The sequence below is a fragment of the Uranotaenia lowii genome, chromosome 2, assembly GCF_029784155.1.
Source record: "Uranotaenia lowii strain MFRU-FL chromosome 2, ASM2978415v1, whole genome shotgun sequence".
NCBI classification, from domain to species: domain Eukaryota; kingdom Metazoa; phylum Arthropoda; class Insecta; order Diptera; family Culicidae; genus Uranotaenia; species Uranotaenia lowii.
The window spans coordinates 14165306-14190300 of NC_073692.1; the positions used below are offsets into that span (position 1 = coordinate 14165306).

Consider the following 24995-nt stretch of genomic DNA (forward strand, 5'->3'; position numbering starts at 1 on the left):
CTACTGACTAAAGAAACTATAGTCAACAAAGAGGCTCAATCTGATCCCTTTTGCAATATTGAGCTTGCAACCCTGCTGTAGGGCTGCCTTTAAGACTGCTTGGTTTTGCTCGATTGGAATGACACTGACAGAAAATCAAAAATTCCAATCGTGACATTTCGTCTCTTTGTTTACTATAGGCTCGTTACTACTGACCTTTTTTTATGAAAGAATTTTAAAATGAGAAAATTTTAAATATATCTTTGAATTAATTTTCTTGAAAAGGGTAGATTCTTCAAAAAAAAAAAATGTAGTTGAAAAATTTGGACAATTGTGGTTCGACAAATGATATCTTTAATATTCAATGGGATTAGCCTAGACCACGTAAAACTTTTTGATGTTATATCCACTTAATCTTAATTATCTGCTCAGATGCAACTTCCGAAATTCAAGTTTGGCATTTTTTATTACTTAAGATGTCCTAACAATGTTTTATAGATCCAGTGGCCAAACGAAGCAATATTAGTCCATTTTTCTTCCAGTTGCAGTCCAAAGGTTTGAAAGCTAAGCTTATAACTAGGCTTTGCTGCTTACTATCTTCTTGCACAAGTTCCGCACCCAGCGTTTTAGGTGGAGCTTCTGTATTGTCCAAACTAGATCCGAAAAACATATCAGGACTACTTCAATTTATAAATTTTATCTTAATCTGGTTGAATGCCCTACAAGACTAAATTTGATGAGGCATTTAAGCCCACAATATTGAACTAACCCAAGGAAGCACCCATGTTCTGGTATTATCATCTATATGAATACCATCAGCATCTAATTATCAACTCAGAAATGGTATTTTCTGTTTATTTTACTCACATTTGTCTTTGTTCAGGGTCGAATTATTATGTCTTAGTATGTTCAGAACTATACTAACTCTTTTTTTAAGGTGTTCAGGAAAATTTGCATTGCGATTAAGCTAGTAAGCCATGACGTTTCCACCTTCACTCTTTGGAAGATTTCGTGGGCGCAGTGCACTCCAAACATGAGTCTTGCAAAGTGATACATGTCATTCTCCGCAAGAAAGATTGATTGCTCCAGAGATCTCCTGATAAGTTTGAGATGGTGGTTTTTTTTTTGCTTTGCTGTCAAGGTAAAGCTCATCTATTCAAGTACAATTTTAACCCTTCCAATGCTATTCTGAGCAAAAATCATCTCTAATTTAAACCTAGCACCACCTCTACACGCGGCTGGTGACCTAATAACGATCTAGAAGTAGGTAATTGAAGTTTCCACACCGGCTACTATAAATGGTAAAAGCTTCACTTCTTAGGAGTCACACAAGAGTGACTGCTTCTGGTTTGGCTAATCCTAGCTCAAAGGCTTCCCGAATGAACTTGCAATCGTTACCCACTATAACGTTTACAATAGCTTATGAGTCAACGAGTAATGTAATTGATTATGATAAATTTTCTCAACTTTGTGTAAGAGCTGCATTCGTCGTAAACTGAATACTTGACTTCACGAGATCATACCGCCGGCACTCTTACTGTGAACGCTCTTGCTCCTGTATCGACTTGGACGACCGATGAAGTATCTCTATCGTAGATCGTCAACAACGTCTTTACGATCCGTGTACCAACTTAATTGAGCTCATGCCTTTAGCCAAGCATAAAATGCGACAACGGCAATTTGTTAAAAGGTCGTAGCGTCTACCAAAGATCGTTAGAACTAATCTCTCAAGAGTCTAGACAAATGACGTGTACGAGTAAGGCTCAGCTCTGCTTTGCTCTGTTCTGGAATGTACCACTTCTCGTGACCCAGAGAAGACCTGCCTGTAAATCCGACGATTGCAGGTGTTCGACTAAGATAACTAACACCAAACCCATTAGAGGTCGCCGACAGATCATCACGAAATCTGCGTGAGAGAAGTGATGCATCTGTGTACAAGGTATTCAGACTCAAAATGTTTCAGACGTAGATACAGGATGTGTCAGAGGTTTCAGGGTTCGCAACGCATTTCGAAGGGTTTAAGACTCGTGTGTGCGACCACAAAAACTGCGGTCAACGACTTGTTTTGCGTCTCGGGACTGTGGAGTGCCGGTATTGAACCCTATTAATGTTCTATTCCAGAGTAACCTGATAGATGGCTAGGCTCTGGAAAGGTCAGTTGTGCTAGCAATTGCTCAACATCGTTAGCTGAGTTTGGCTCTCATATACTATCTTATGGTGGAAGCGCAAAGAGTGTTAATATCAAGATGCCAGTTATGATCGTTTAGTAATATTAGGAGATTTTAACCTCAACGTCAGCGCACAACAGCCATCCGCCAATCTATGTGCTCTCCGTCAGATCAATTCAGCTTTCCAACTCTCAGTGCTTCCTACCAAACCTACGCGGTTCACTGATACAAGTGCTAACACGATAGATCTAATGATCACATATGCGCCTGAACACATTATAAAATGGGCAGCTCTATCTCCAATCACGAAATCATCTATCTCGTCGCCGACGTTCGCGTTGCTCGACCATCTCCAAGAGTTAACCAAATGAGGAATTACCGCAATGTCGATATTCTCCAATTGCAAATCGATTTTCAGGCTTGTGACTTGCAAACTGTTCTTCAACACTGCTGACCCTAACACCAAGGCGCAAGTATTAACATCAGAAATGACAAGGCTCCTCGATCTTCATGCTCCCGAACGCGAAACAACTGTGCGAGATCAAAAAACTCCGTGGATCAATGCTTCAATCAAGCAAGCGATCGAAAAAAAAACATGGCGTACTCTTTGTATATCAGAAACCCTAATCGATCGAGAAACGACAACCAGTGGAAAGAATACGTACGACACCGAGACAGAGTGAAATCCCTTGTCTTTTCTGCGAAAAAGAAATACGCAGACGAGAATTTCGACCATCAGCTTTCTTCGAAGACACTCTGGAGTAGAGATGTACCGAATATTCGGCCGACCGAATATTCGGCGCCGAATAGCGCCAAAAAACCGTTAAGCCGAATATTCGGCTCACCGAATAGTTGATCTAGGTATTCGGCCGAATAGGCCGAATAGGCCGAATATTCATTTTTTCAAAATTTGTACAAAAACAGACTTTTCAAATTTTTCAACTGATTTTGGATATTTTATTAAATATCCAATGGGAATGTTGAAAAACCTTCAAAATAATCAAAAAAACTTATGGTTTCAGTTAAACATTTTAGATGTATCCATGTATTTTTCACTGTAGATAGCTTTATACTTTCTTTATAACTATACAGGCTTGCCCATAAACCAAATAAAGAATTCGAGAAATGCTAAATCTCACCAGAAAGACCACATAATTTTTTAAACTTTCCAGATTTTACCCGGGTTTATTCAGATTTTTTGCTCAATCAAATAAAAAATCAAATACTTCGTTGAAAGTTTTAAAACTTTCTGTTACAAAACGATTTTTTAGAGTACATTATTTCGTAAGATACGATTTAAACACTGCTGTTGTAATTCGATGCATACTTTATATTTCAAGAAATTTTATTTATTTTTTCAATTGTATGTTTGAGAAATAATGCCTAATTTCTGTTCAAATTTTCTCTTTTTTTACAAGTTTTTCAAAAACATCGTTTAGACCCGGCCCTGTGGATACGTGTCGTAGAAAGTTTTGCATGCTTAAGGTTAAAGATCATCGTTCTTTTTGGCAATTATTTGATGACATCTAGTAAAAATTAGCCATTCATCTGATTCGATATAAAAATCAATCACAAATAGCTTAACACCTGTTTTAACATGTTTTGTCCCAGATTTTACTGGAATCTAATTTATTTTGTGATGAACGTCCTAGAAGCGACAAGTCTTCTGACGTCCTTTCAGCTTGTGGTGACATTTTGAAAATCAAAGAGACCTCTACTTAAAAATATTCGGTACATCTGGTTACATATAATCGACTTAAAGCCATGAAGGACATGAGAATGGCATAAATAGAAGATTTCTATAAGAAAAAAGCAGTAGAAAAAGAAATATTTCCATTAATAACTCAACAGAATATTCGACCGAATATTCGTTTGGCCGAATAGTTGAAAAGGCCAATATTCGGTATTCGGCCGTTCGCCGAATACCACTATTCGGTACATCTCTACTCTGGAGTAATCTTAGTCGTGAAGGAATTCATAATAATCCCAAAAGTAACTCGTCTGTAGAGGACTGCAACGTCGATGAGCTGAATGCTTTTTTCGCCGAAGGTCATCTCCAACTTTTATCACCATCTAATAGTTATGTAACTCCTCCAGTATCCTGTCGAACTAAATCTCCCGATCCAAGACCAACTCTCAAATTTCGTCATACGCATGTGAACGAAATAAGAAGAAAGTTTTACGAAATACAATCTAATGCCATCGGGACTGATCAAATTCCTATATCGTTTCTGAAATTACTCTGTCCGTACGTACTGCCTATTCTCTGCAACCTCTTCAATGCCATCATCGATTCTAATACGTTCCCATCGATTTGGAAAAGAGCTCTGGTTACTCCTATTCCAAAGACATCTGCTCCAGCTGATCCTAAAGATTACCGTTCTACAAGTGTTCTCCCTGCGATCTCAAAAATCTTCAAAAAAGTACTACTGTCTCAGCTGACCGAACATCTCGAGAATGCCAACCCGACTCTGCTTGCTAAGCACCAGTCTAGATACAGGAGAAACTTCAGCACTACTACCGTTCTGGCTAAAGTCACGCATGACATCTACAGCAGTTTCGACAAGGGTCACTGCACTGTCATGGCTCTTGTCGATTTTTCTCTTGCTTTCAACTGTGTACGACATGATCTACTGGAGAAGAAGCTACGAAACGAATTCCTATTCTCAAGCGAAGCGAGTTGAGCTCTTTTCTTCATGACCGTTTCTAACTTTTCAAAACTGAAGATAGCTGCTATCCGACGGAACACCACAAGGATCATGTCTCAGTGAGTTGCTGTTCTCGCTGTATATCAACAGTCTGCCGAGGCATCTGAAATGTGAATATCATCTCTACGCTGATGACAATCAAATCTACCTCTCTGGGCCCGCAGAACTCTTCGATCACATCAAAGCGCAAGTTAACCTGGACCTCGAAGCTATTGTCCAGTGGGCTGATAAAAAAATTCTAATACCGAATCCTAAGAAAACACAAGCCATCATTTTCTGCACCATTATGCCTAACAGTGCAATTAAATTCAGAAACGAAGACATCCCCTTATCATCAACTGTGAAAAACCTCGGCCTTATGATGGACTGCAACCTGAATTTGACACGACATGTAAACGATGTTGTTTCAAAAGTGTTTGGTACTCTCAGAACGTTCCGGCGTTTCTCCTCAGTACTTTCTCAACCCACTCGATTGAAGCTGGTACAAGCTATCGTAGTTCCTATCTTGACATATTGCGACATCGTTTACTATCCTGGCGTGTCTATTGAGACTCAGAAAGCGTTTATTTAGAGCATTCAAATCTGCTATTCGGTTTGTTTTTCATTTGAACCGTCTCGAAACTACACTACCTGTGCGCAAGGTTCAACAACCCTTTCGGAAAATCATCACAATTTTTTCATCTAGGAGTGGTTCTTTTTCCTCTTAACCCACAGCTTTCGTACTGATTCCAAGGTTTGCAAGCTTCAAAGGCAGCTTCCTAACTTTAGGTTCACGAACATGTTCCAATAGGTCGGTTTTATGAGCCCTGTCTAATTTTCAAATAGGAAAGGTACTTTTCAAGAATCTGATGGATACTTTCTATGAGGGGTCCACTGACAGAGCAACTTGTAGGTACTATAAAAATCAATTTCACTACGAGTAAGCGATCCAACTTTAACTGCACTAAATTACACCCACACACATACGCGTTTTCTTTCCTTTTTGGCGGCTGGATACTTGACAACTAGATACTTGGCGGATAGATTAGTGGCAGGGTTTTTAGACCAACAATTTCTCGAAAAGAATCAAGGTCTGTCTTGGTTTCTAGCTAGAGAAATTCATCCGATTGTTTGGTTGTGTCGACAATAAAACCGAGACCGATGTCACGCGGTTGGTTTTTTGATCAGTGGTTGAGTTGACGGTTGATTTAGTTCTTGGTAGCCTTGCAGGAATTTTGTTGTTCAATCTACGCAGCAGAGTTGCCGAATGTGAGGGGCTATTGCATACAGGGTCGGACAATAGAATAGGACTGCTCTAATGCAAAATATTCAAATCACCTTTAAACTGCCAATTCAAATATAATAATATGCGACACCTAGCGGCAAGCACTTATTGTAGTATGCCAACTTTGTATACTTTTCCTTTTTTTTGCAATCAAAGCAACCCGTTTGTTCTACTCGACCAGAAAGCTATCAGAGGGTGAAAAAAGGCGCGTCATAAAATAAGACCAGCTCATCGGTTCGGCTGTTCCGGCATTTTCAGCGCTCTAGATTTGAAGAAAAGGTGTTGTTTTCAGTGTTGTTTGTCCATTTTCGTGTCCAGGTAACTATTTCCCATAAAATTAATCTTGTAAATCATAAAAACAAACAAAAAATAAAGATTTCCTTCCTCTTACTCTGTTTTCAGCGAAAAAGCGATGGGTCGGGCACAGCACTGCACGGAGGTCCAGCGAGCGATCATCCGGAATCTGTACAAGGCTGGCAAAAGCCAACGCGAGATTGCCGACTACTTAGGAAGGTCGAAAACTTTCGTTTTCAATGTGCTTCACAGCACCGGCAAACGGGAATTGACCGGCCGCCCCCGCAAAACGAGGCCGAAGGACGATTCGGCAATCAAGCGGGCCTCGCAAAAGGACCCTTTCAAAGCGTCCAAGCAGATCAGAGACGAGCTGAACTTATCTGTGAGTTCCCGGACGGTTCAGCGACGGTTGGCGGAGAAGGGACTAGGAGGAAAAAGTCCCCAGAAGGTTCCGATGCTGACGCCGAAGCACTTGAAGGCGCGGCTGAAGTATGCGAAAGATTCGATTGGGTCGGTTCGGAAAAGGAGAAACTATGGAGAAATGTGCTGTAGTCGGATGAGACCAAAGTGAACCTCATCGGCTCTGACGGAAAAAGTTGGGTCCATCGCCCACTCGGCTGTGCGTATATGCCCCAGTATACAAATAAAACCTTCAAACATGGAGGAGGTAGCATCATGGTGTGGGGGTGCTTTTCTTGGTACGGGATGGGTCCCTTGTACTGGATCGATCGGATTATGGACCAGCATCTCTACGCCCAGATACTTCGGGAAGTAATGCTGCCACACGCCGAGTTCGAGATGCCCCCCAGTTCCAGCAGGACAACGACCCCAAACATACCGCTTAAACGGTTAAAAAGTGGGTCCAGGATAATAAGGTAGACGTTATGGAGTGGCCAGCACAGTCCCCTGATCTCAATCCCATAGAGAACCTATGAGAAAATAGTTAAACGTAAGGTGTCGCGTCGATTCTCCGGCACATAGGGCCGTGGTTAAAGACCTCCACTGATGACGATTCCGGAGCCAGCGTCTTCACTCGGTCCCAGTCAAGATTCTCGTCGACAGTTCGTATTTCGGTGGCTAGGCTTCGCTGCCACGAGTTTCTGGGTCTTCCTCTTCTTTGATGTCTTTCTGGATTCCATTCTAGCGCCTCTCTGCAAATCTCGTTTTTCACTTACGTTACCGAATCTCGATTTCTAGCGCCCTTTGATGACACCGGCGATTGAGTTCCTCATTTGGGATCCAGTTGCCAGGCCACCAAGCGCGGATAATGCCTGCGGAGTAGCAGCGGTTCACCGGTTCCTTTGGTGTCATGCAAGAAAATTGTTCGAGAGACAATTTCACTAACAACAAATTCGCAAAACACTTTAAGCTTGGAATGGAGCTAGGAACAAACACAAACGCCTACTCATTTAACCAATTCACAATTTAGGTATTCGAATTGAATGAGAAAGATTGTAGAGAGGGTTAGCTTCAAAAACCTTTCAGTGTTTTTTGTTTGTTTCTTTCCATTGATTTTCATAAATATTTACAATTCAATATTTACACAGACTTGGTTTGAACTCGGGCTGATTTTGATATAAACGAATCTGTTTATAAAGATTCTGATGTAATGGAACTTCTATGGAGAGTTCGAGATCCCATCCGTTGATAACACAAGACATAGGTTTCGTTTGTCCGAACTGTTAAACAAATAAAGAAAAAAAATCACCAAATCAGCGCTGTAAAATCAAAATTTTATTGCCCTTGCCCCTTACCGTGAAGTTTTTTTTTTCAAAAACAAAGTTCGCCTAAACGTTCCTCGGTATCAATAACCTTGCTGCGGTGTGGTTTCTGATAAAGCTATCAGCCGATTATTCAATAAATCAAAACATCTTGTATTTTTTTCATTCTTCAAATGCGCTGACGCACGCACGAGATTTTCTAAAACAAAATACAACACAATCCACTAGGGGGTAATACTATTTTTCCATCCTAATAGAGGAAGAAATAACAGCTCAGCTTAAGGTAATTGATTAAACTTCAAGTCGGAGATTACGAAGGGATCTTCATCGATTTCTCGAAGCATCTGATTGAGTGCTAACAAATTGGTTCAAGAATAGGTAATAAGTTACTTCTTTTTGTTACCAACAAATATTTTGAAAGGTAGAAGATTTCTGAAGAAAAAACTGTAAAACAGTGAATCATAACTGGGAATTACAACTCATTACGCAAAATTGTTGAAGTGAAACAGAAATCATCGAAAATAAAGTCAACCTCTGTACCTCTGTTTTCTTTGTTGATTTTTATCAGCATATTGGAACGGGTCCTGATAAGAGAGGTCGTTTTGACAAATCCTCGTTACTAGCTTCAATTGGGATTACACGAATAGGTTCCAATGTTTGACGTTGAGAAACCGTTTCCGATGGACAAATCTTGAGAAATTCTAGCCTATTCAATAAACCTTAAGAATTGGCTAGTTTTCCTGGATTTTTTCACTCAAAGTTAGGATGAAATCAGATACCTGTCCCTAGTAACATGACTGCAAGTGTCTGGAGGAAACAAAAAACAACACATATATGACCAAATTAAACATTTCTTGATAGAGAGGCGTTTCTGCTGCTGATAAGACAAGCAAAAATACCTCATTGAGTACGCCTACGAAAGCAGTTGAAAATTTCAAGTTCATACATTGGAACTGTTTGCTAAACATTAATCGAAAGGGTTACCTAGGATCTGTCATTCTTCCGACGATTTGATTATTGTTGTCAAAAATACAGCAATATTTTCAGAAAGTTTGTCGAATTTCGGCAGAATAAAAACTTTTTTTCGACAATGCCTACTTTGGTGGCCTACTCTGGGCATGAACAGCAAAAGGGTCCCATTTTCGACTGGTAACCTTGTCCAAAACACCTATGGCCAAATCTTGATGACAAACTTCTTCGATTACAGGGAAAATCGCGAAACTTACTTATCACACTTATCGGGCACGGGAAGAATGCTGAACAGCTGAAAGGAAAAAACAACATCAAATGCTTGAACGAAAACAAAAAAAAAAAAGGGGAAAATCATACGTTTTAAGATTGATAGGGCATTCGGGGCTGACTGGCTGGCTGCTGATGGGTTCCTTACAAGTGGCGTTGATAATGTCCATAGTCCACTCTGCCGAAGAGAGTCGTAATTGATTCGATCGGAGCCCCAGCGCAATCAGTCTTCGATTAGGCGCGTCGCGAAACGGTTTTGCTTTTTGTTTGTTTTAATTCGCCTTAAGCCTGTCGTCGGCTAATTTCTAGAAACCGCGGGAAAGTGTAACAATCCTGTAGCAGGAATCACCATGTCTCTGGCTCCGTTCGATATTGACCACACGCCGCCCGGGCCGGAACTGATCGAGATTGCCCGTCGGGAGCTGCGCGAAACGCCGGAAGTTCGGGAGGCGGCCATCGTCGAGCTGCGCCGGTTGCTTCAGCTTGCCACCGATTTGCACTACCGGGACGATGACGACTTTCTGCTGATTTTCCTGCGACCCTGTCACTTCTATCCCGACAGTGCCCTCAAGATGGTAAGCATTCCGGTCCATCATTTTGTGTCGAATCTAAAATCATAAATTTTTGTAAATATTTTTCCAACAATTCAAATTATCGAAAATTTGGGTTCTCACTAGCACGAGTTTACTTATCGAATGATCAATGCACTCAACGTTCCATTACACATAACTGTAATGTGGAGTGACAATTTCCTTTTCCAATTGTTGATAATCAAAGTGTCGCTTAACTTTCACGGGATAAATTGAAGTGGCTCTAGAGAGTTTCCACTTGTTGGGATGATTCTTGTCTTGATTTATTGCTGTTCAGTTTGGATTTTGAAATAAATTTCCCTTAACTTTGAAAATTGATACTGATTCTAAAGGGGCTTCGTGAAATTAAAATAAATAAAACGGTTTATCTTTCCCGTTTTCACCTTAAAACACGTATCAACCACTCACCTTGACGTTTGGCGGCTGCTTACAACAATCGTCTTTTTCTTTTTGGTCATCTAAAAATGCAAATTTTTGGGTTACTTTCCGTTTCTTTCACAAGCAAAACCTTCAAATTCTTAATTAAAATAAACAAACTACCGAAGGTGAAAAACTAGGAGCATTTTGAACAAAACAACGCCTGCTTGTTTTGAAATTATCAGTTTACTGGAATTACATAGATAAATATTTGCAACGGGCGATGGAAGCGGTGCCAAATTTGCGTGATGGTTTTCAACTAGCGCAAGTGGAATGCAGCTAAAATTTCTCTCAACTTTTGACAGATCATACGGGTTTTTTCTAAAGGAGGAAAAGAATAACTTTTCGCTTCCATCGCCCATGAGAAATTTCAAATGGAACTGTGCTTCCATCAAAGAAAAATTATTGCGTTATATTTACAAAATCTTAAATTACCAACTTGTTTTTTTTTAATGAAATACATACCCTATGTAGACTTGAAAGACTAGATAAACGTGGACGACTTAAGAATTACATTCCATTCCGTGTACCCAGTACCGAAGTTAGAATTGATCCCAAACCTCCAGTGGACCTACGATTACCGTCTCACAACGCTAACCACACGGTCACCGAGACGTGTTCAACATCAATTGTAGTTATCAGCTATGTTTGCGTGATTTTCCAATAATATTTACAGTTGACTTTCTCATAATCCTCTTTGCATTTGTTGTATTTTGAAAACAATCCTGGAAACTGAAAATGTCTCATTTCCATACGACCAAGCGCCAGATAGATGCACCCTGTAAAGAAATGTGAGATTCAGATTTTGGAAGTTGAAACTTCATAAATATGAGATAAACTTTAATGAACACATTGTATTGATTAAATTTGATTTGTTAAATTCAGTTTATTCAATTGAAAGTGAAATCAAAGAACTACAGTGCTGCTTGATTTTAAAATAGCGGTTAACTACTGATTCCGAAGTAATACGTGTAGCACTGACCATACTGACTGGACACTAGACTGAGTCGATTTGGGGTCATTCTGGAATTTCTCAAACCCTGGGGTCTAAAAAGCTTCGTTTTGGTTCAAAACTCATCCTTGATTTTTTGCAGAATTTTTAAGTGACGTTAACATGAGTAAATTTGAACTTTTATTTTTGAATGGGAAATTGAATATTTTGTACTGAAAAATAAACACCATTTTTGTTTCTTCTATGGAACCGAGCCTGCAATGGTTTTTGTGCCAATTTATAAATTCTCTAAGGGACATTTTCCGCTGAACAGCTTTGTCGAAGATCGTAACTTCGTATCTAATTAGACAACAAAGTTATTAGGTGTTTAATGGGGACAGGTCTTTTGGCATTGACAAACAATAAATTCGATAGACATCACTACTGGGTGCCTACCGAGGTAATTACTTTTCTTGCAATGCTTCGCGAGGCACCAGCACCCCAAATCGACTCAGACTACTGGACACTCGATTTCGTTTATTGGATAATTTTTCCAGCAGTAAATACGCAATGTCGATTCCAGAGTGCGCATCGATCGCTTTCGATGAAATGCTATCCCAGTTGAAAAGTGCCACCCAAATTTCAAGGAAACAGGCTATTTTGACGATACAATTGGGCTAGTAAATTATTCCTTCAGGGCATTTTTTTTGTCAAATTCTGCAGGTTCCACAGATCAACAGATGTACAAGCCTTGAAACGTGTGTAAAATCCCAACGACCAGTTTGAATAAATTTTATATCTTTAGGTTAAGCCACTAGATGTCTCCAAGGACATTGGGGAGAACTGTCAAAAGAAAATTCATTGTAAATAAAAACAAATTCCAAAATCTAGTGAGTCTCGAACGGGTCGTATGAGGTAATTGGTTTAGAAATGTTTTTTTTACTGAGATACTTGAAAAGTTTCGTTAAAATTACCGATGGAGTTTCGAAACACATTCATGATTCAGCAAACAATAAATATTAGTTCAGAAAACGTAAAATCTAATTTAAGGTTTCATGTTATTTCGGCAGTCTTTGAAGTAAAAAAAAAAATTATGATGATGCAATTTTTCTCAGCTAAAAGCAATTCTTATTATATTGAACCATTCAACAATTGGTTTGTTGTGCAATCTACTGAAGTGATTCGAAATTTTAGATGGCAGGTTCGACGGGATGAAATTCTAGAGAGAAATTTTATTTTTATAGAATATGAAAAAAAGGTGGATAAACAGGCATTAGTGCGCCAAAAAGAGAGAGAAAATTAGTTATTAGCTCACCAGAACGTCACATGCCAAATTTCAGAACGATCTGAACATGGGGAGAGCTTGCTTGAGTCTCAAACGTGAATAGAATTTTAAGGTATTTTGCTCACAGAGAACAGACGTACAAGCTAGCCTACGAAACTTGTGTAAAATTACCAACAACCGTTTTGATCCAATTATTGATTTTTGGCTGGGCCACCAGCCAGTGTCTTCAAACACACTAAAAAGAACTGTCAAAACCAAACTAGAAAAAAAAACAAATTTTTATCAGTTTTGAACAGGTCGTATGAGCTGTTTAACATGTTTCAAGAAAATCATTTTTGCAGTTTCGTGACACTTTCCCCACGTTGCATAATGGAAAAATATCTTTAAAGTTGATCGCTATTTCCTTCAAGCGAAAAGTTCTAAATTTTGAACAACGATATGCAAAAGCGATACTCGAAATTAACCGGTTTTGAGATGTATAGAATCAGTTCTGATGGATAAGACTGATCGTCAAGAATGTTCCTAATTGACTGGATACAGCCGATTCGTCCACTGACGATAACCGTCGAAGAAGTGCAAAAACTTTTTAGAGCGGCAAAAGTTTGATTATTAATGAGTTCAAACACGATTACACCTTTTCTAAAACAGGGCACTTGAAAGTTTAATTTGTAACTTTTGAACGGCACAATAGATGTCACTGTTTCAAGTCAATTTCCAACGTTTTTTTTATGTCAGCATTTGAAATTTTACACACTTTTCTGAAGAATTTTTGTTCGAGCTTGTACGTCTGTTCTCTGTGTTTTGCTCGAGAGGAACAAAAAATACTGGTTTTTCATTAATAACTTTTTTCTTCACTAGACAATTGCTTTTTATAAATAATTTGAACAAAGCCTAGATTCAGACAAGTGTTTCACTCGAAGGCTGCAACACGATTGAAATTGAGACAAAAAAGTTGGTGCGGTTCAAAAATTGTATATTGGTCGAAAAGTACTCATTGCGTGTTAGACGACAAATTTCGGACAAAATGCAATTTTTGAACCGCAATAAATTTTTTAATTTAAGTTCAATCGGGTTGCAGTCTTCGAGTGAAATATTTGTCTTCATCTAAACTTTATGAAAAATATACATTAAATGCAATCAGGCAGTGAAGAAATAAGTTATTAATGAAAAGCCAGTCTTTTTTATTCCTCCCAAGCAAAATACCTTAAAATTCTATTCACGTTCGAGAATTAAGCAGCCCCTCCCCATGATCAGATCGTTCTGAAATTTTGCATGTGATCTTCTGGTAAACTAATAATTAATTTTTAATTGGAGCAAGTGAGATTTATCAAGTTTTATTCCTCTTATACTATGATAAGTACGCGGTTCTTTAAATTATGCAAAAATTGCGGTTATGGTAAAACACCATAATTCTTTTTTGTTTCTACAATTCCCTTTTTTTTTCAGTGTAACAATTAAGGCTAGTCCGCGGTGCTTACCCAACTGCCCAAGTAACCATAACCCTTAATCACCATTAAATCAACATTTTTAATGCAAGTTAGCATTATATCAACATTCGTATTCCTTTTTAGTTTAAAATCAGCATTATTAATACAAAGAATCGATAAAAAAAAAGTGGTGTAACCCGAACAGTACTTGAAGTACGAGTTTTTCACCTATCTTATAAGCATCAAGAGTGATCGAAATGGTAAGGGCGCAAGGGAAGATAAAGGCTGCTGCGGGATCCTCGGTTCGAGACTCACCAAAGGAAATTCATAATTCAATTATAATCACTTCTCATTTCATTGAACCCTTCATTAAGCATGTGATAATAATGATTATAATTTTTGGAATTCCCGTTTCCCAAAAAATTAAAAGTTGTTCTTAGTATGCATTGTTAATCCTTTTATACAGCTGGCGAAAAATGACGCTTTGATGGTGCTCTAATTCAGCATTTGTAATGCTTATCACAGGCTATGTTGTGATAGCATTTATTCAGCCCGCTATTTCGCCTTTTTAGCATTAGATCTGCATTATATACGCATACAAATAGTGCAAAACAAGCATTAACTCAGAGTTATATATGGAAATATATTGTTGCTTAAGGGCTTTTAGTGCTTATGGTTACTTGGGTGGTGCGCGAAAGAGTGTGTATCCTAAAACCGGTCCGCTTAAATGAACAAAAGCAGGCCGCGTTTACTCCCGTATTGGTGCGTTTGCTGTTATACGGTACGTTTTCATGTAATCACTTTTTATTGGGAAAAATATCGGTTTTACCTGTTTTATAGGTTTTCTCATTTCCAAATACCGAAATATCAAAGCTGCGAAAACCGGTAAAACCAACCACTCTAGTTGAAACCTAGGAATTACTCATAAAAAATCAAGAAAAATAAAGTTGGAAAAAAAATTTCTCATACAAGTTTTAAATCGTATTTTAGGTTTTTAAAAAACCTTTCATGATTATTTTGATGAAAATTGCTAAAAAGTTTTTGTTTGTTTATTTTTTAACTGGTCAATATTTTCCATGGCTTCTTCGATCATTTTTTATTTTTTCAATGGTCAGGGGCAATGTTGATACCTGATGGCAATGCATTACCCTACTCTATTTATTCCAAACCGTCATCTTTCTGGAACAAAGTAAGCCTAAAACTTCCATTTTAAGCCATTGGCATTAGCCTACGTACATCATTCACTAGCTTGGATAGAATTATTGTTTGTCAATTCAAAGAATTTATTAAGTTCTACAGTGCTACCAAACTGGTGATTCGCTAAGTAGGCGTCGGTTGAACAAGAATGAAATTTTTTTCGCTGCTGCCAAAAATTTCAATTTGATAGTGAAAAAGTTGGAAATAAGTGAAATAGTGAATTGTGAAAAAGTTCGAATTAAGTATCGGTCATTTTGATGCTTTCACCTGATTCCCATGCTCCCAACCATGTCAATTTTCTCTCTTCCCGGAATTCTGTCGACTGTTCACATCAGACAGAGATCGAATTTCCGGATGTGCCGAAGTTAACCGTTACCGGGTCCCTAGAGCAGCATAAAAGCTAAGTGTTCTCTCATTGTTTCAATGAATCATATGCTGACTATTTTGAAATATTCCTTTATTCTGATAACAGGATTTCAATTTCCTAAAAAATGAGTTTTGCGCTAGCCTTGGGTGGCTCAAGTTACTCCACTTAGGTGCACACTAGTGTTAGTTATCTTATGGTTTACAGCGACTTGAAATGTATTTCGTGATATTTGGAAGAAAAAAACTGAAAATAACAGGAACTATGAGTGTCTTTTTAATTGTTATTGAAGCAATATAATGAAAACTTTAAGAAAATGAAAATGTGTCAGAGCACATTGTTTTGTTTTGCCTACTGTGTTACTTTGATCGTTGATTGGACAAAAAATGTGATTTTGGTAGTTCGAACAGCAAAGGTTTTATCAGAAGTGGATTTAAATTGGTTCAAACATGTGTACGGTAAGACAGCGAAAAGTCGTGCCGCATTGGATTCGTAAAAGACCGGAAGTGGTAATACTGGTCCCATGGTTATCGATACCAAAGCAAATTGATAAGTATCGTAGCAACAACAAAAAACATTGGTGAGCTCTTTCCATTTTGATGTGTATTCGTGTAATTTTCATTAATTCTTTTATTGATCAATCCTATCTGCCAAATAGGATTTCCTATAAACATAGATAACCCTTTCCTTTCCTGTCTGAAACAGCTTCTATAGATGTAGGGTCGTATGAGTTTTCTGCACCTGAAAAGTTTATTTGCTGTTCAGACCATCCCTTTATGATTACATTGACTTGTCACGGTGTGCATTTTGGTACCATACAAATTTGCAATAACAACACTTGAAATGAGTATTGAATCCAGGTACTCATTTTGGCATCTCGTGTTGGGCTTGATTATTAGTTGTACCTTGTGTATCAGCCAATACAAGATGTGTGTAGTCACCCAATGCTATGCTATGCTATGCTCTGCTATGCTATGCTATGCTTCTACAGTGCTACCAAACTGGTAATTTGTTCTTATACACTTCTAACATCGATTTGTTCATCATTCAACCAAACTTTGTAACTTCAAATTGAACTTCAAAAACAATTTTAAAACACCCTAAAACATCTCCAAACGGTCTACATTTTTCTCAAAAATAAAGTGCAATCAACTCATTTCCATGGTGACCGTCAAAATTTGATTTGACTTTATTTTGACTAGGTACATCGCAACTGAATTAAGAATAAACTAAAATAAAAATCATTGGATTTGTTTTTTTATATAAGAAAAGTTGGAAAACCGAACCATTGTAACCCTTTTAAATGACAAGTTTAAGTATAAAGAATAATCTAGAAACATTTTTGAGTGTAGAGTGTAGAAGATGATTTCTTACTACACGTCTTAAAGTATGTAAAAATAAAATATGAAATTTCCTTGGAAGGGAGAAAAAATCCTTTAATGTGTTTTTTTTTTTAATTTTGAATTTCATTGATCGATAAACCTGTACAATGAAGGCTCCCAAAAACAAATTGGCCAGTTTAATCGATCCTGGAGAAGTGATCGTAAAATACTTATTCAATCATACAGTGATACGATGATACTTTAATTTTTCATTTTTTTATATTCTTTTTACTGATAGAGCTCATGGCGTTTGTTTATAAACACCAAAATAACCGAAAATACTTCTGTTCTGTACAGCTTGCGTTATCAGCGAGACTCGAGTGAATTCTCCTCCTGTTTACATACAATAGGCTTGATTAGTCTGAACAAGTGTCACGTGTTCCTATTAGAACGGACACCTCTTAACCTTTTGTTTGCCAAATTCGTCGTCAATTCATGTTTTTTTGCGATGCCATAAATCATTTGTTTTGTCTCAAATGATGAAGTTTTTTCGCCAAAAATAGAACCACCTAATGTAATTTGAATTGTGTATTTTTTTTTAATTATTCTACTTCAATAGATGAACGTTTTTTCAATCTTTCTAAAGGTAGTAGGAAATAATTTTTAAATATTCTAATTCTTTCTGAGAATTGTTCTAAAATAGTCATTTTTTAAGTTGTGGGTACCAGAGGGAAGTGACTTTTGATCACCATTGTTTCACAGTTTATTACTGTCGGTTTTAACGCCTATCGGTTTCTCTCTTCTACAGATGCGACGGATTGCAGAGTTCAAAAAGCACAACTACCCCCTCATGCACAATCTGCACCCGGAGGACGAGAAGCTGTCCTTCGTGGATCACTCGGTCGTCAACGTGTTGGTCAATCGAGATCAGAAGGGTCGCCGCATCCTGGTGGTTAACTGCGGCAAGGCCTGGGATCCCAAGGCCGTCACTCCGGAGAAGATGTTCCGGATGCTCCTGATGGTTCAAATGATCTCCCAACTGGAGGTATCGACTCAAATCAACGGCGTCGTCATCATCATGGACTTCGAGGGTCTATCGCTGAAGCAGGTCAAAGCGCTGACCCCTTCCTTCTCCAAGCTGCTGCTGACCTTCATCCAGGAAGCGATCCCGCTGCGGTTGAAGGAGTTCCACGTCATCAAGCAGCCGTTCATCTTCAACATGGTCTGGACCCTGTTCAAGCCGTTCATCGGAGATAAGCTGAGGAAAAGGGTAAATCGGCAGTTTATGTTTCTTCTGAGCTTAGATTACCTAAGTATCTCTTCTTTTGCAGCTCGAATTCCACGGTAGCGATATGAAGAAGCTGCACAAGTACGTCGATCCGGCCTACCTACCAAAGAATTACGGCGGAGAACTGCCAGCCCTGGACTACGGATCCCGGGAGTGGTACCCATGCATGGAGAAATACCAGGACCACATCGCCAAGTGGAACACCTATGGTTTTGCCAGCGGACCTTGAACATTCTCTCCCCCATACATCCACTTTGTTTTTTGTTTCTATCGATGGAAAGTATACGACCAAAATTATTTAGTGATATTAGCACGAAGAAGGGGCCACCGATGATTAACGGGACGACCGTAAAATTGATAAGAAACAATGCAGCTTTTTTATGGCACAAACCAACGATGACGTCAAGACGTAAAGAACCCATTTGAGGCCGAGAGCTCTCACGAACCAACGAGTAGATATTATTTTATTGCTTTCCAGAACGGTTTTACTTAGTCAAATAACCTAAGATGACAAATTTCTAAACGATAAGATTATATTTATAGATAAGATTGTGATAGCGCTACTTACGTTTAATAAATTTTAATAAATTATAACAAGGATTTTTTTTAAATGTGAAAACGAATCATTATTCTGGAAGCGCAAGCCAATTCCTTCACATCCACTTTAATAGAGAAAAACCCTCCTCGTTAGAAACTTTTTCAGCACAAGGCACAATGCAGTTTTTTGTTCACTATACAATTCTTAAAAACAATACTATTAAAGATTTACGAAACCAAAACCGAATAACACCAATCCCACACATACTAAATAATCAAATGACAATTCGTATAGTTTACTGGAAAGCCTGAAAAAATAGCACAAATAGTGTAGCCTGTAGTAGGCCATGGTACGATTTAAAAGCATATGGATTGGATCCCGCAACACACCGCAATTTTCTCGAAACAAGACGATTTTCGAACATGTCAAAAACAGTCGACTCCTCTTTTAAATGTTAACTTTTATGAACTTTATTTTTCAGCACAGTGGCTCAACATCTATCTAGCTGTACTAAATTAATAGCGTCCAGGAATGAAGAGATAGATATTTGGTGTCTTGGACGACATTGTTAAATTTTAGAAAGAGTATTTTTTGGTAATTTTTTTTACCGTGGGGTTAACCAATAGTGAGAAATAAATACTAACTTTTTTGTTGTTCTAATTAGGGTTTTGATGTATTGGACAAAGTTGTTTGTCTGATCAAAATACATAAACTTTTTGAATATGTCAAAGTTATATTATATCACCCACAACAGTTACAGTGAAAGCAATAAAAAATACCTTGAAAAACAATTTTTTCAATCTGAAACGTTGTAAATTGGAAAAAATGGTTGGCCGTCTTCAAAACAAAGTTGAAATAAGCCAAAATCTACCCTTTCTGCATACATTATGATGGTTATAGAAGTTGCTGTAGAATACATTTAGTGTATTTTTCAAGTGACTTTGATGCTCGTTATCGTAATACCGTAAGCCCATCTTTTGAGTAATTATTTTTTATGATAATAGAAACATTACAATCTAAAATTAGAATGGATCTGACAGACTTTTGAATGATTGAAATTTCTCATTTTTGTATGAAAATTACTTATTTTGCTCAATGAAAAAAGGTCATAACATTTAAGTTATGGATCAAATATTGAAACTTTTTTTTACAATTTGAATCTTAATCTATTTTATTTTAATTCTTGTAAAACTGAACAATATTGTCGAAGACATCAAATATCTTTCTCTTCATTCCAGTGCACGTTCTGCACCATTGTGTAAATTACGGTGATTAATTTCTTCATATTTATTTTTTTTCTAATATTCATTACTATTTAAAAAACCAAGGAAAGAATTTTTCTTATCTTAATTTCTATTAAAATCAGAACGCAGTACGTCCTAAGTTTGATAGGAATTGACATAGAAGATACGAAAGATTATTTGTGACATTGTTGTCAGTAACTTTAAAGGCTATTTCATCCCAAATGTACATTTTTGCCAAAATTAGAAGTTGAAATCTTTTAATTGAATTATTTATAAATTTTAGTAACCACTTTTCATAATATTATAGCTGAAAAATGTAAAGTTTTGTAGATTTTAAAAATAACTGGATGCGAAAATTGAAGAAATTATTACTCGTTATATTTATTCACCAAGTTGTGCTAAACCAGATCGATTCTTTCCGTGAAAAGTTCATTGAAGAGGGGAGGAATGGGACATTATAAATGGATGTGACAAATATTCAAAGATGCCAATTTTATTCTTTTTTAATGCTTAAAGGGGGAGGTAGGGTCTAACGGGTATAAAAAAAAACACAATTTTCACGATTTTTTTCTAGAGCTATCGTTCAAAATAATGTATTCAAATTTTTTGCATTATACAAAGCATTGTTAAAAGAACATTTAGTAATTTTTTCGTAGAAAAATATTGAAAAATGAGCCGGTGACGGAGCATTTTCGAGGATGCCTTTTAGAAAACAGGATTTGCGGTGGACACTGTATCTCAGCACAGAATCGTCTGAAGTCAAAAAATCAAAGCAAAATATTTTAAATAGATGTTTTTCTGGACCCCAACATTTTTATTTAACTTTAAAAAATTTTTATGAAATTTTTGTGGCTGTTTGAAGTAAAAACTACGATTTTTAACTTAAAAATCCGCCATTTTTCACCTCTAAAATCACCCCAAAGTAAAAAAAATCAAAAAAGAAAAACGTTGGGGTCTGGTATTTTATATGTAGAAAATATGTTCCAAATTTGAAAAGAATCCGATAAGTAGTTTTCAAATGACGATGTCCACGGACTTTAAAAATGTGCTTTCGAGAAAAACGCGTTTGAAGTTTCTGCTTTTGCTTTCTTGCAGTACTAGATAGGAGGAGATAAAGGCCTATAACTTCTACAGTTTTGCTTCAATTGACTTGAAAATTTGACACAACATTCTTGAAATGTTTTACAATAAGAAAATAAAAAAAAAAAAATCGATTTTTTGAAAGTGTTAGACCCTACCCCCCCTTAAAAGGCTACTTGTCATGTTTTGAGTCATTTTCTGTCATTTTTGGTGTCATTTTTGGTGTGATTTTGGTTGTCATTTTTGGTGTCATTTTGGTGTCCTTTTGGAGTGTCATTTTTGGGGTCACTTTTGGGGTCATTTTTTGTGCAATTTATGTGTCATTCAAGTGTCATTTTTGGTGTCAATTCAAGTGTCATTTTTGGTGTCACTTATGATGTCATTTTTGGTGTCATTTTTGGTGTCATTTTTGTTGTCATTTTTGGTACAATTTTTGGTGTCATTTTTGGTGTCATTTTTGGTGTCATTTTTGGTGCCATTTTTGGTGCCATTTTTGGTGCCATTTTTTGTGTCACTTTTGGTGTCACGTTTGGTGTCACGTTTGGTGTCACGTTTGGTGAAATTTTTGGTGTCATTTTTTGTGTCATTTTTGGTGTCATTTTTTGTGTCATTTAAGTGTTATTTTGGTGTCATTTTTGGTGGAATTTTTGTGTCATTTAGGTGTTATTTTGTTGTCATTTTTGTGTCATTGTGGTGTCATTTTTGGTGCCATCTTTGATGACATTTTTGGTGTCATTTTTTGTATCATTTTTGGTGTTATTTTTTGTGTCATTTTTTATGTCATTTTTTGTGTTTTTGGTGTCAATTTTTGTGTCATTTTTGGTGTCATTACGGTGGAATTTTTTGTGTCATTATTTAAGTAACTTATGGTGTTCATTTTAAGTTCATTTTTAGTGCCATTTTTGGAGTTATTCTTGTGGCATTTTTGGTGTCATTTAAGGTGTCATTTAATAAGTCATTTTTGGTGTCATTTATGTTGTCATATTTGCGTCATTTTTGGTGTCATTTTTTATGCCATTTTTATGTCATTTTTTATGGCATTTTTGATGTCATATTCTGATGTCATTTTTTTGTGTCATTTGTGTATAATTTTTGTATCATTTTTGTGTCCGTTTAGTGTCATGTTTGTTTCATTTTTGTATCAGTTTTGTGTCTTTTTTGTGTCATTTGTGTATCATTTTTGTATCATTTTTGTATCATTTTTGTGTCAGTTTAGTGTCATGTTTGTGTCATTTCTGTATCATTTCTGTATCATTTTTGTGTAATTTTTGTGTCATTTTTGTGCCATTTTTGTGTCATTTTTGTGTCATTTTTGTGTCATTTTTATGTCATTTTTATTTAATTTTTATTTAATTTTTATTTCACTTTTGTGTAATTTTTATGTCATTTTTGTGTCATTTTTGTGTCATTTTTGTGTCATTTTTGTGTAATTTTTGTGTCATTTTTATGTCATTTTTGTGTCATTTTTGTGTCATTTTTGTGTCATTTTTGTGTCATTTTTGTGTAATTTTTGTGTAATTTTTGTGTCATTTTTGTGTCATTTTTGTGTCATTTTTGTGTCATTTTTGTGCACATTTTTGTGTCATTTTTGTGTCATTTTTGTGTCATTTTTGTGTCAGTTTTGTGTCAGTTTTAAGTCATTTTTGTGTCATTTTTGTGTCATTTTAGTGTCATTTAAGTGTCATTTTTGTCATTTTTATCATTTTTGTCATTTTTGTCATTTTTGTCATTTTTGTCATTTTTGTCATTTTTGTCATTTTTGTCATTTTTGTCATTTTTGTCATTTTTGTCATTTTTGTCATTTTTGTCATTTTTGTCATTTTTGTCATTTTTGTCATTTTTGTCATTTTTGTCATTTTTGTCATTTTTGTCATTTTTGTCATTTTTGTCATTTTTGTCATTTTTGTCATTTTTGTCATTTTTGTCATTTTTGTCATTTTTGTCATTTTTGTCATTTTTGTCATTTTTGTCATTTTTGTCATTTTTGTCATTTTTGTCATTTTTGTCATTTTTGTCATTTTTGTCATTTTTGTCATTTTTGTCATTTTTGTCATTTTTGTCATTTTTGTCATTTTTGTCATTTTTGTCATTTTTGTCATTTTTGTCATTTTTGTCATTTTTGTCATTTTTGTCATTTTTGTCATTTTTGTCATTTTTGTCATTTTTGTCATTTTTGTCATTTTTGTCATTTTTGTCATTTTTGTCATTTTTGTCATTTTTGTCATTTTTGTCATTTTTGTCATTTTTGTCATTTTTGTCATTTTTGTCATTTTTGTCATTTTTGTCATTTTTGTCATTTTTGTCATTTTTGTCATTTTTGTCATTTTTGTCATTTTTGTCATTTTTGTCATTTTTGTCATTTTTGTCATTTTTGTCATTTTTGTCATTTTTGTCATTTTTGTCATTTTTGTCATTTTTGTCATTTTTGTCATTTTTGTCATTTTTGTCATTTTTGTCATTTTTGTCATTTTTGTCATTTTTGTCATTTTTGTCATTTTTGTCATTTTTGTCATTTTTGTCATTTTTGTCATTTTTGTCATTTTTGTCATTTTTGTCATTTTTGTCATTTTTGTCATTTTTGTCATTTTTGTCATTTTTGTCATTTTTGTCATTTTTGTCATTTTTGTCATTTTTGTCATTTTTGTCATTTTTGTCATTTTTGTCATTTTTGTCATTTTTGTCATTTTTGTCATTTTTGTCATTTTTGTCATTTTTGTCATTTTTGTCATTTTTGTCATTTTTGTCATTTTTGTCATTTTTGTCATTTTTGTCATTTTTGTCATTTTTGTCATTTTTGTCATTTTTGTCATTTTTGTCATTTTTGTCATTTTTGTCATTTTTGTCATTTTTGTCATTTTTGTCATTTTTGTCATTTTTGTCATTTTTGTCATTTTTGTCATTTTTGTCATTTTTGTCATTTTTGTCATTTTTGTCATTTTTGTCATTTTTGTCATTTTTGTCATTTTTGTCATTTTTGTCATTTTTGTCATTTTTGTCATTTTTGTCATTTTTGTCATTTTTGTCATTTTTGTCATTTTTGTCATTTTTGTCATTTTTGTCATTTTTGTCATTTTTGTCATTTTTGTCATTTTTGTCATTTTTGTCATTTTTGTCATTTTTGTCATTTTTGTCATTTTTGTCATTTTTGTCATTTTTGTCATTTTTGTCATTTTTGTCATTTTTGTCATTTTTGTCATTTTTGTCATTTTTGTCATTTTTGTCATTTTTGTCATTTTTGTCATTTTTGTCATTTTTGTCATTTTTGTCATTTTTGTCATTTTTGTCATTTTTGTCATTTTTGTCATTTTTGTCATTTTTGTCATTTTTGTCCTTTTTGGTCATTTTCGTCATTTTTGTCATTTTTGTCATTTTTGTCATTTTTGTCATTTTTGTCATTTTTGTCATTTTTGTCATTTTTGTCATTTTTGTCATTTTTGTCATTTTTGTCATTTTTGTCATTTTTGTCATTTTTGTCATTTTTGTCATTTTTGTCATTTATGTCATTTTTGTCATTTTTGTCATTTTTGTCATTTTTGTCATTTTTGTCATTTTTGTCATTTTTGTCATTTTTGTCATTTTTGTCATTTTTGTCATTTTTGTCATTTTTGTCATTTTTGTCATTTTTGTCATTTTTGTCATTTTTGTCATTTTTGTCATTTTTGTCATTTTTGTCATTTTTGTCATTTTTGTCATTTTTGTCATTTTTGTCATTTTTGTCATTTTAGTTAGGAGGATTGATCAACAAAGTAGCCTTATTTCAAATCTTTTGATGAAAAACTTAAGTGAATTTTATAACAGTGAACACGTTTTATTTCTGATTTTATTGTTCTTTTTGGTTTAACGATTTTGTTTTTATTCAAATGTGATTAGCGATTGAGATATGCAAGTGCAACTAATACCAGCCATTGATTCTTAAATCAATCCCCAACCCAGATAAGA

The 24995-nt window shown here is 35.7% G+C and overlaps 1 protein-coding gene across 1 annotated transcript; it reads left to right on the forward strand.

Annotated features, from left to right (window-relative positions):
• Positions 1-9572: 9572 nt before the first annotated feature.
• LOC129746512 (clavesin-1-like) lies at positions 9573-18805 on the forward strand. Its single transcript, XM_055740188.1, has 3 exons — positions 9573-9948; positions 17715-18176; positions 18238-18805. The coding sequence occupies exons 1-3, from the start codon at positions 9724-9726 to the stop codon at positions 18421-18423; spliced, it is 873 nt and encodes a 290-aa protein (XP_055596163.1). The 5' UTR covers positions 9573-9723; the 3' UTR covers positions 18424-18805.
• The last annotated feature ends 6190 nt before the right edge of the window (positions 18806-24995 follow it).

Coding starts and splice junctions, on each gene's coding strand:
- LOC129746512 (XM_055740188.1), top strand. CDS start 9,724: ATGTCTCTGGCTCCGTTCGATATTGACCACACGCCGCCCGGGCCGGAA. Junction 9,949..17,714: donor CCGACAGTGCCCTCAAGATG/GTAAGCATTCCG, acceptor TCTCTTCTACAG/ATGCGACGGATTGCAGAGTT. Junction 18,177..18,237: donor GAGATAAGCTGAGGAAAAGG/GTAAATCGGCAG, acceptor CTTCTTTTGCAG/CTCGAATTCCACGGTAGCGA.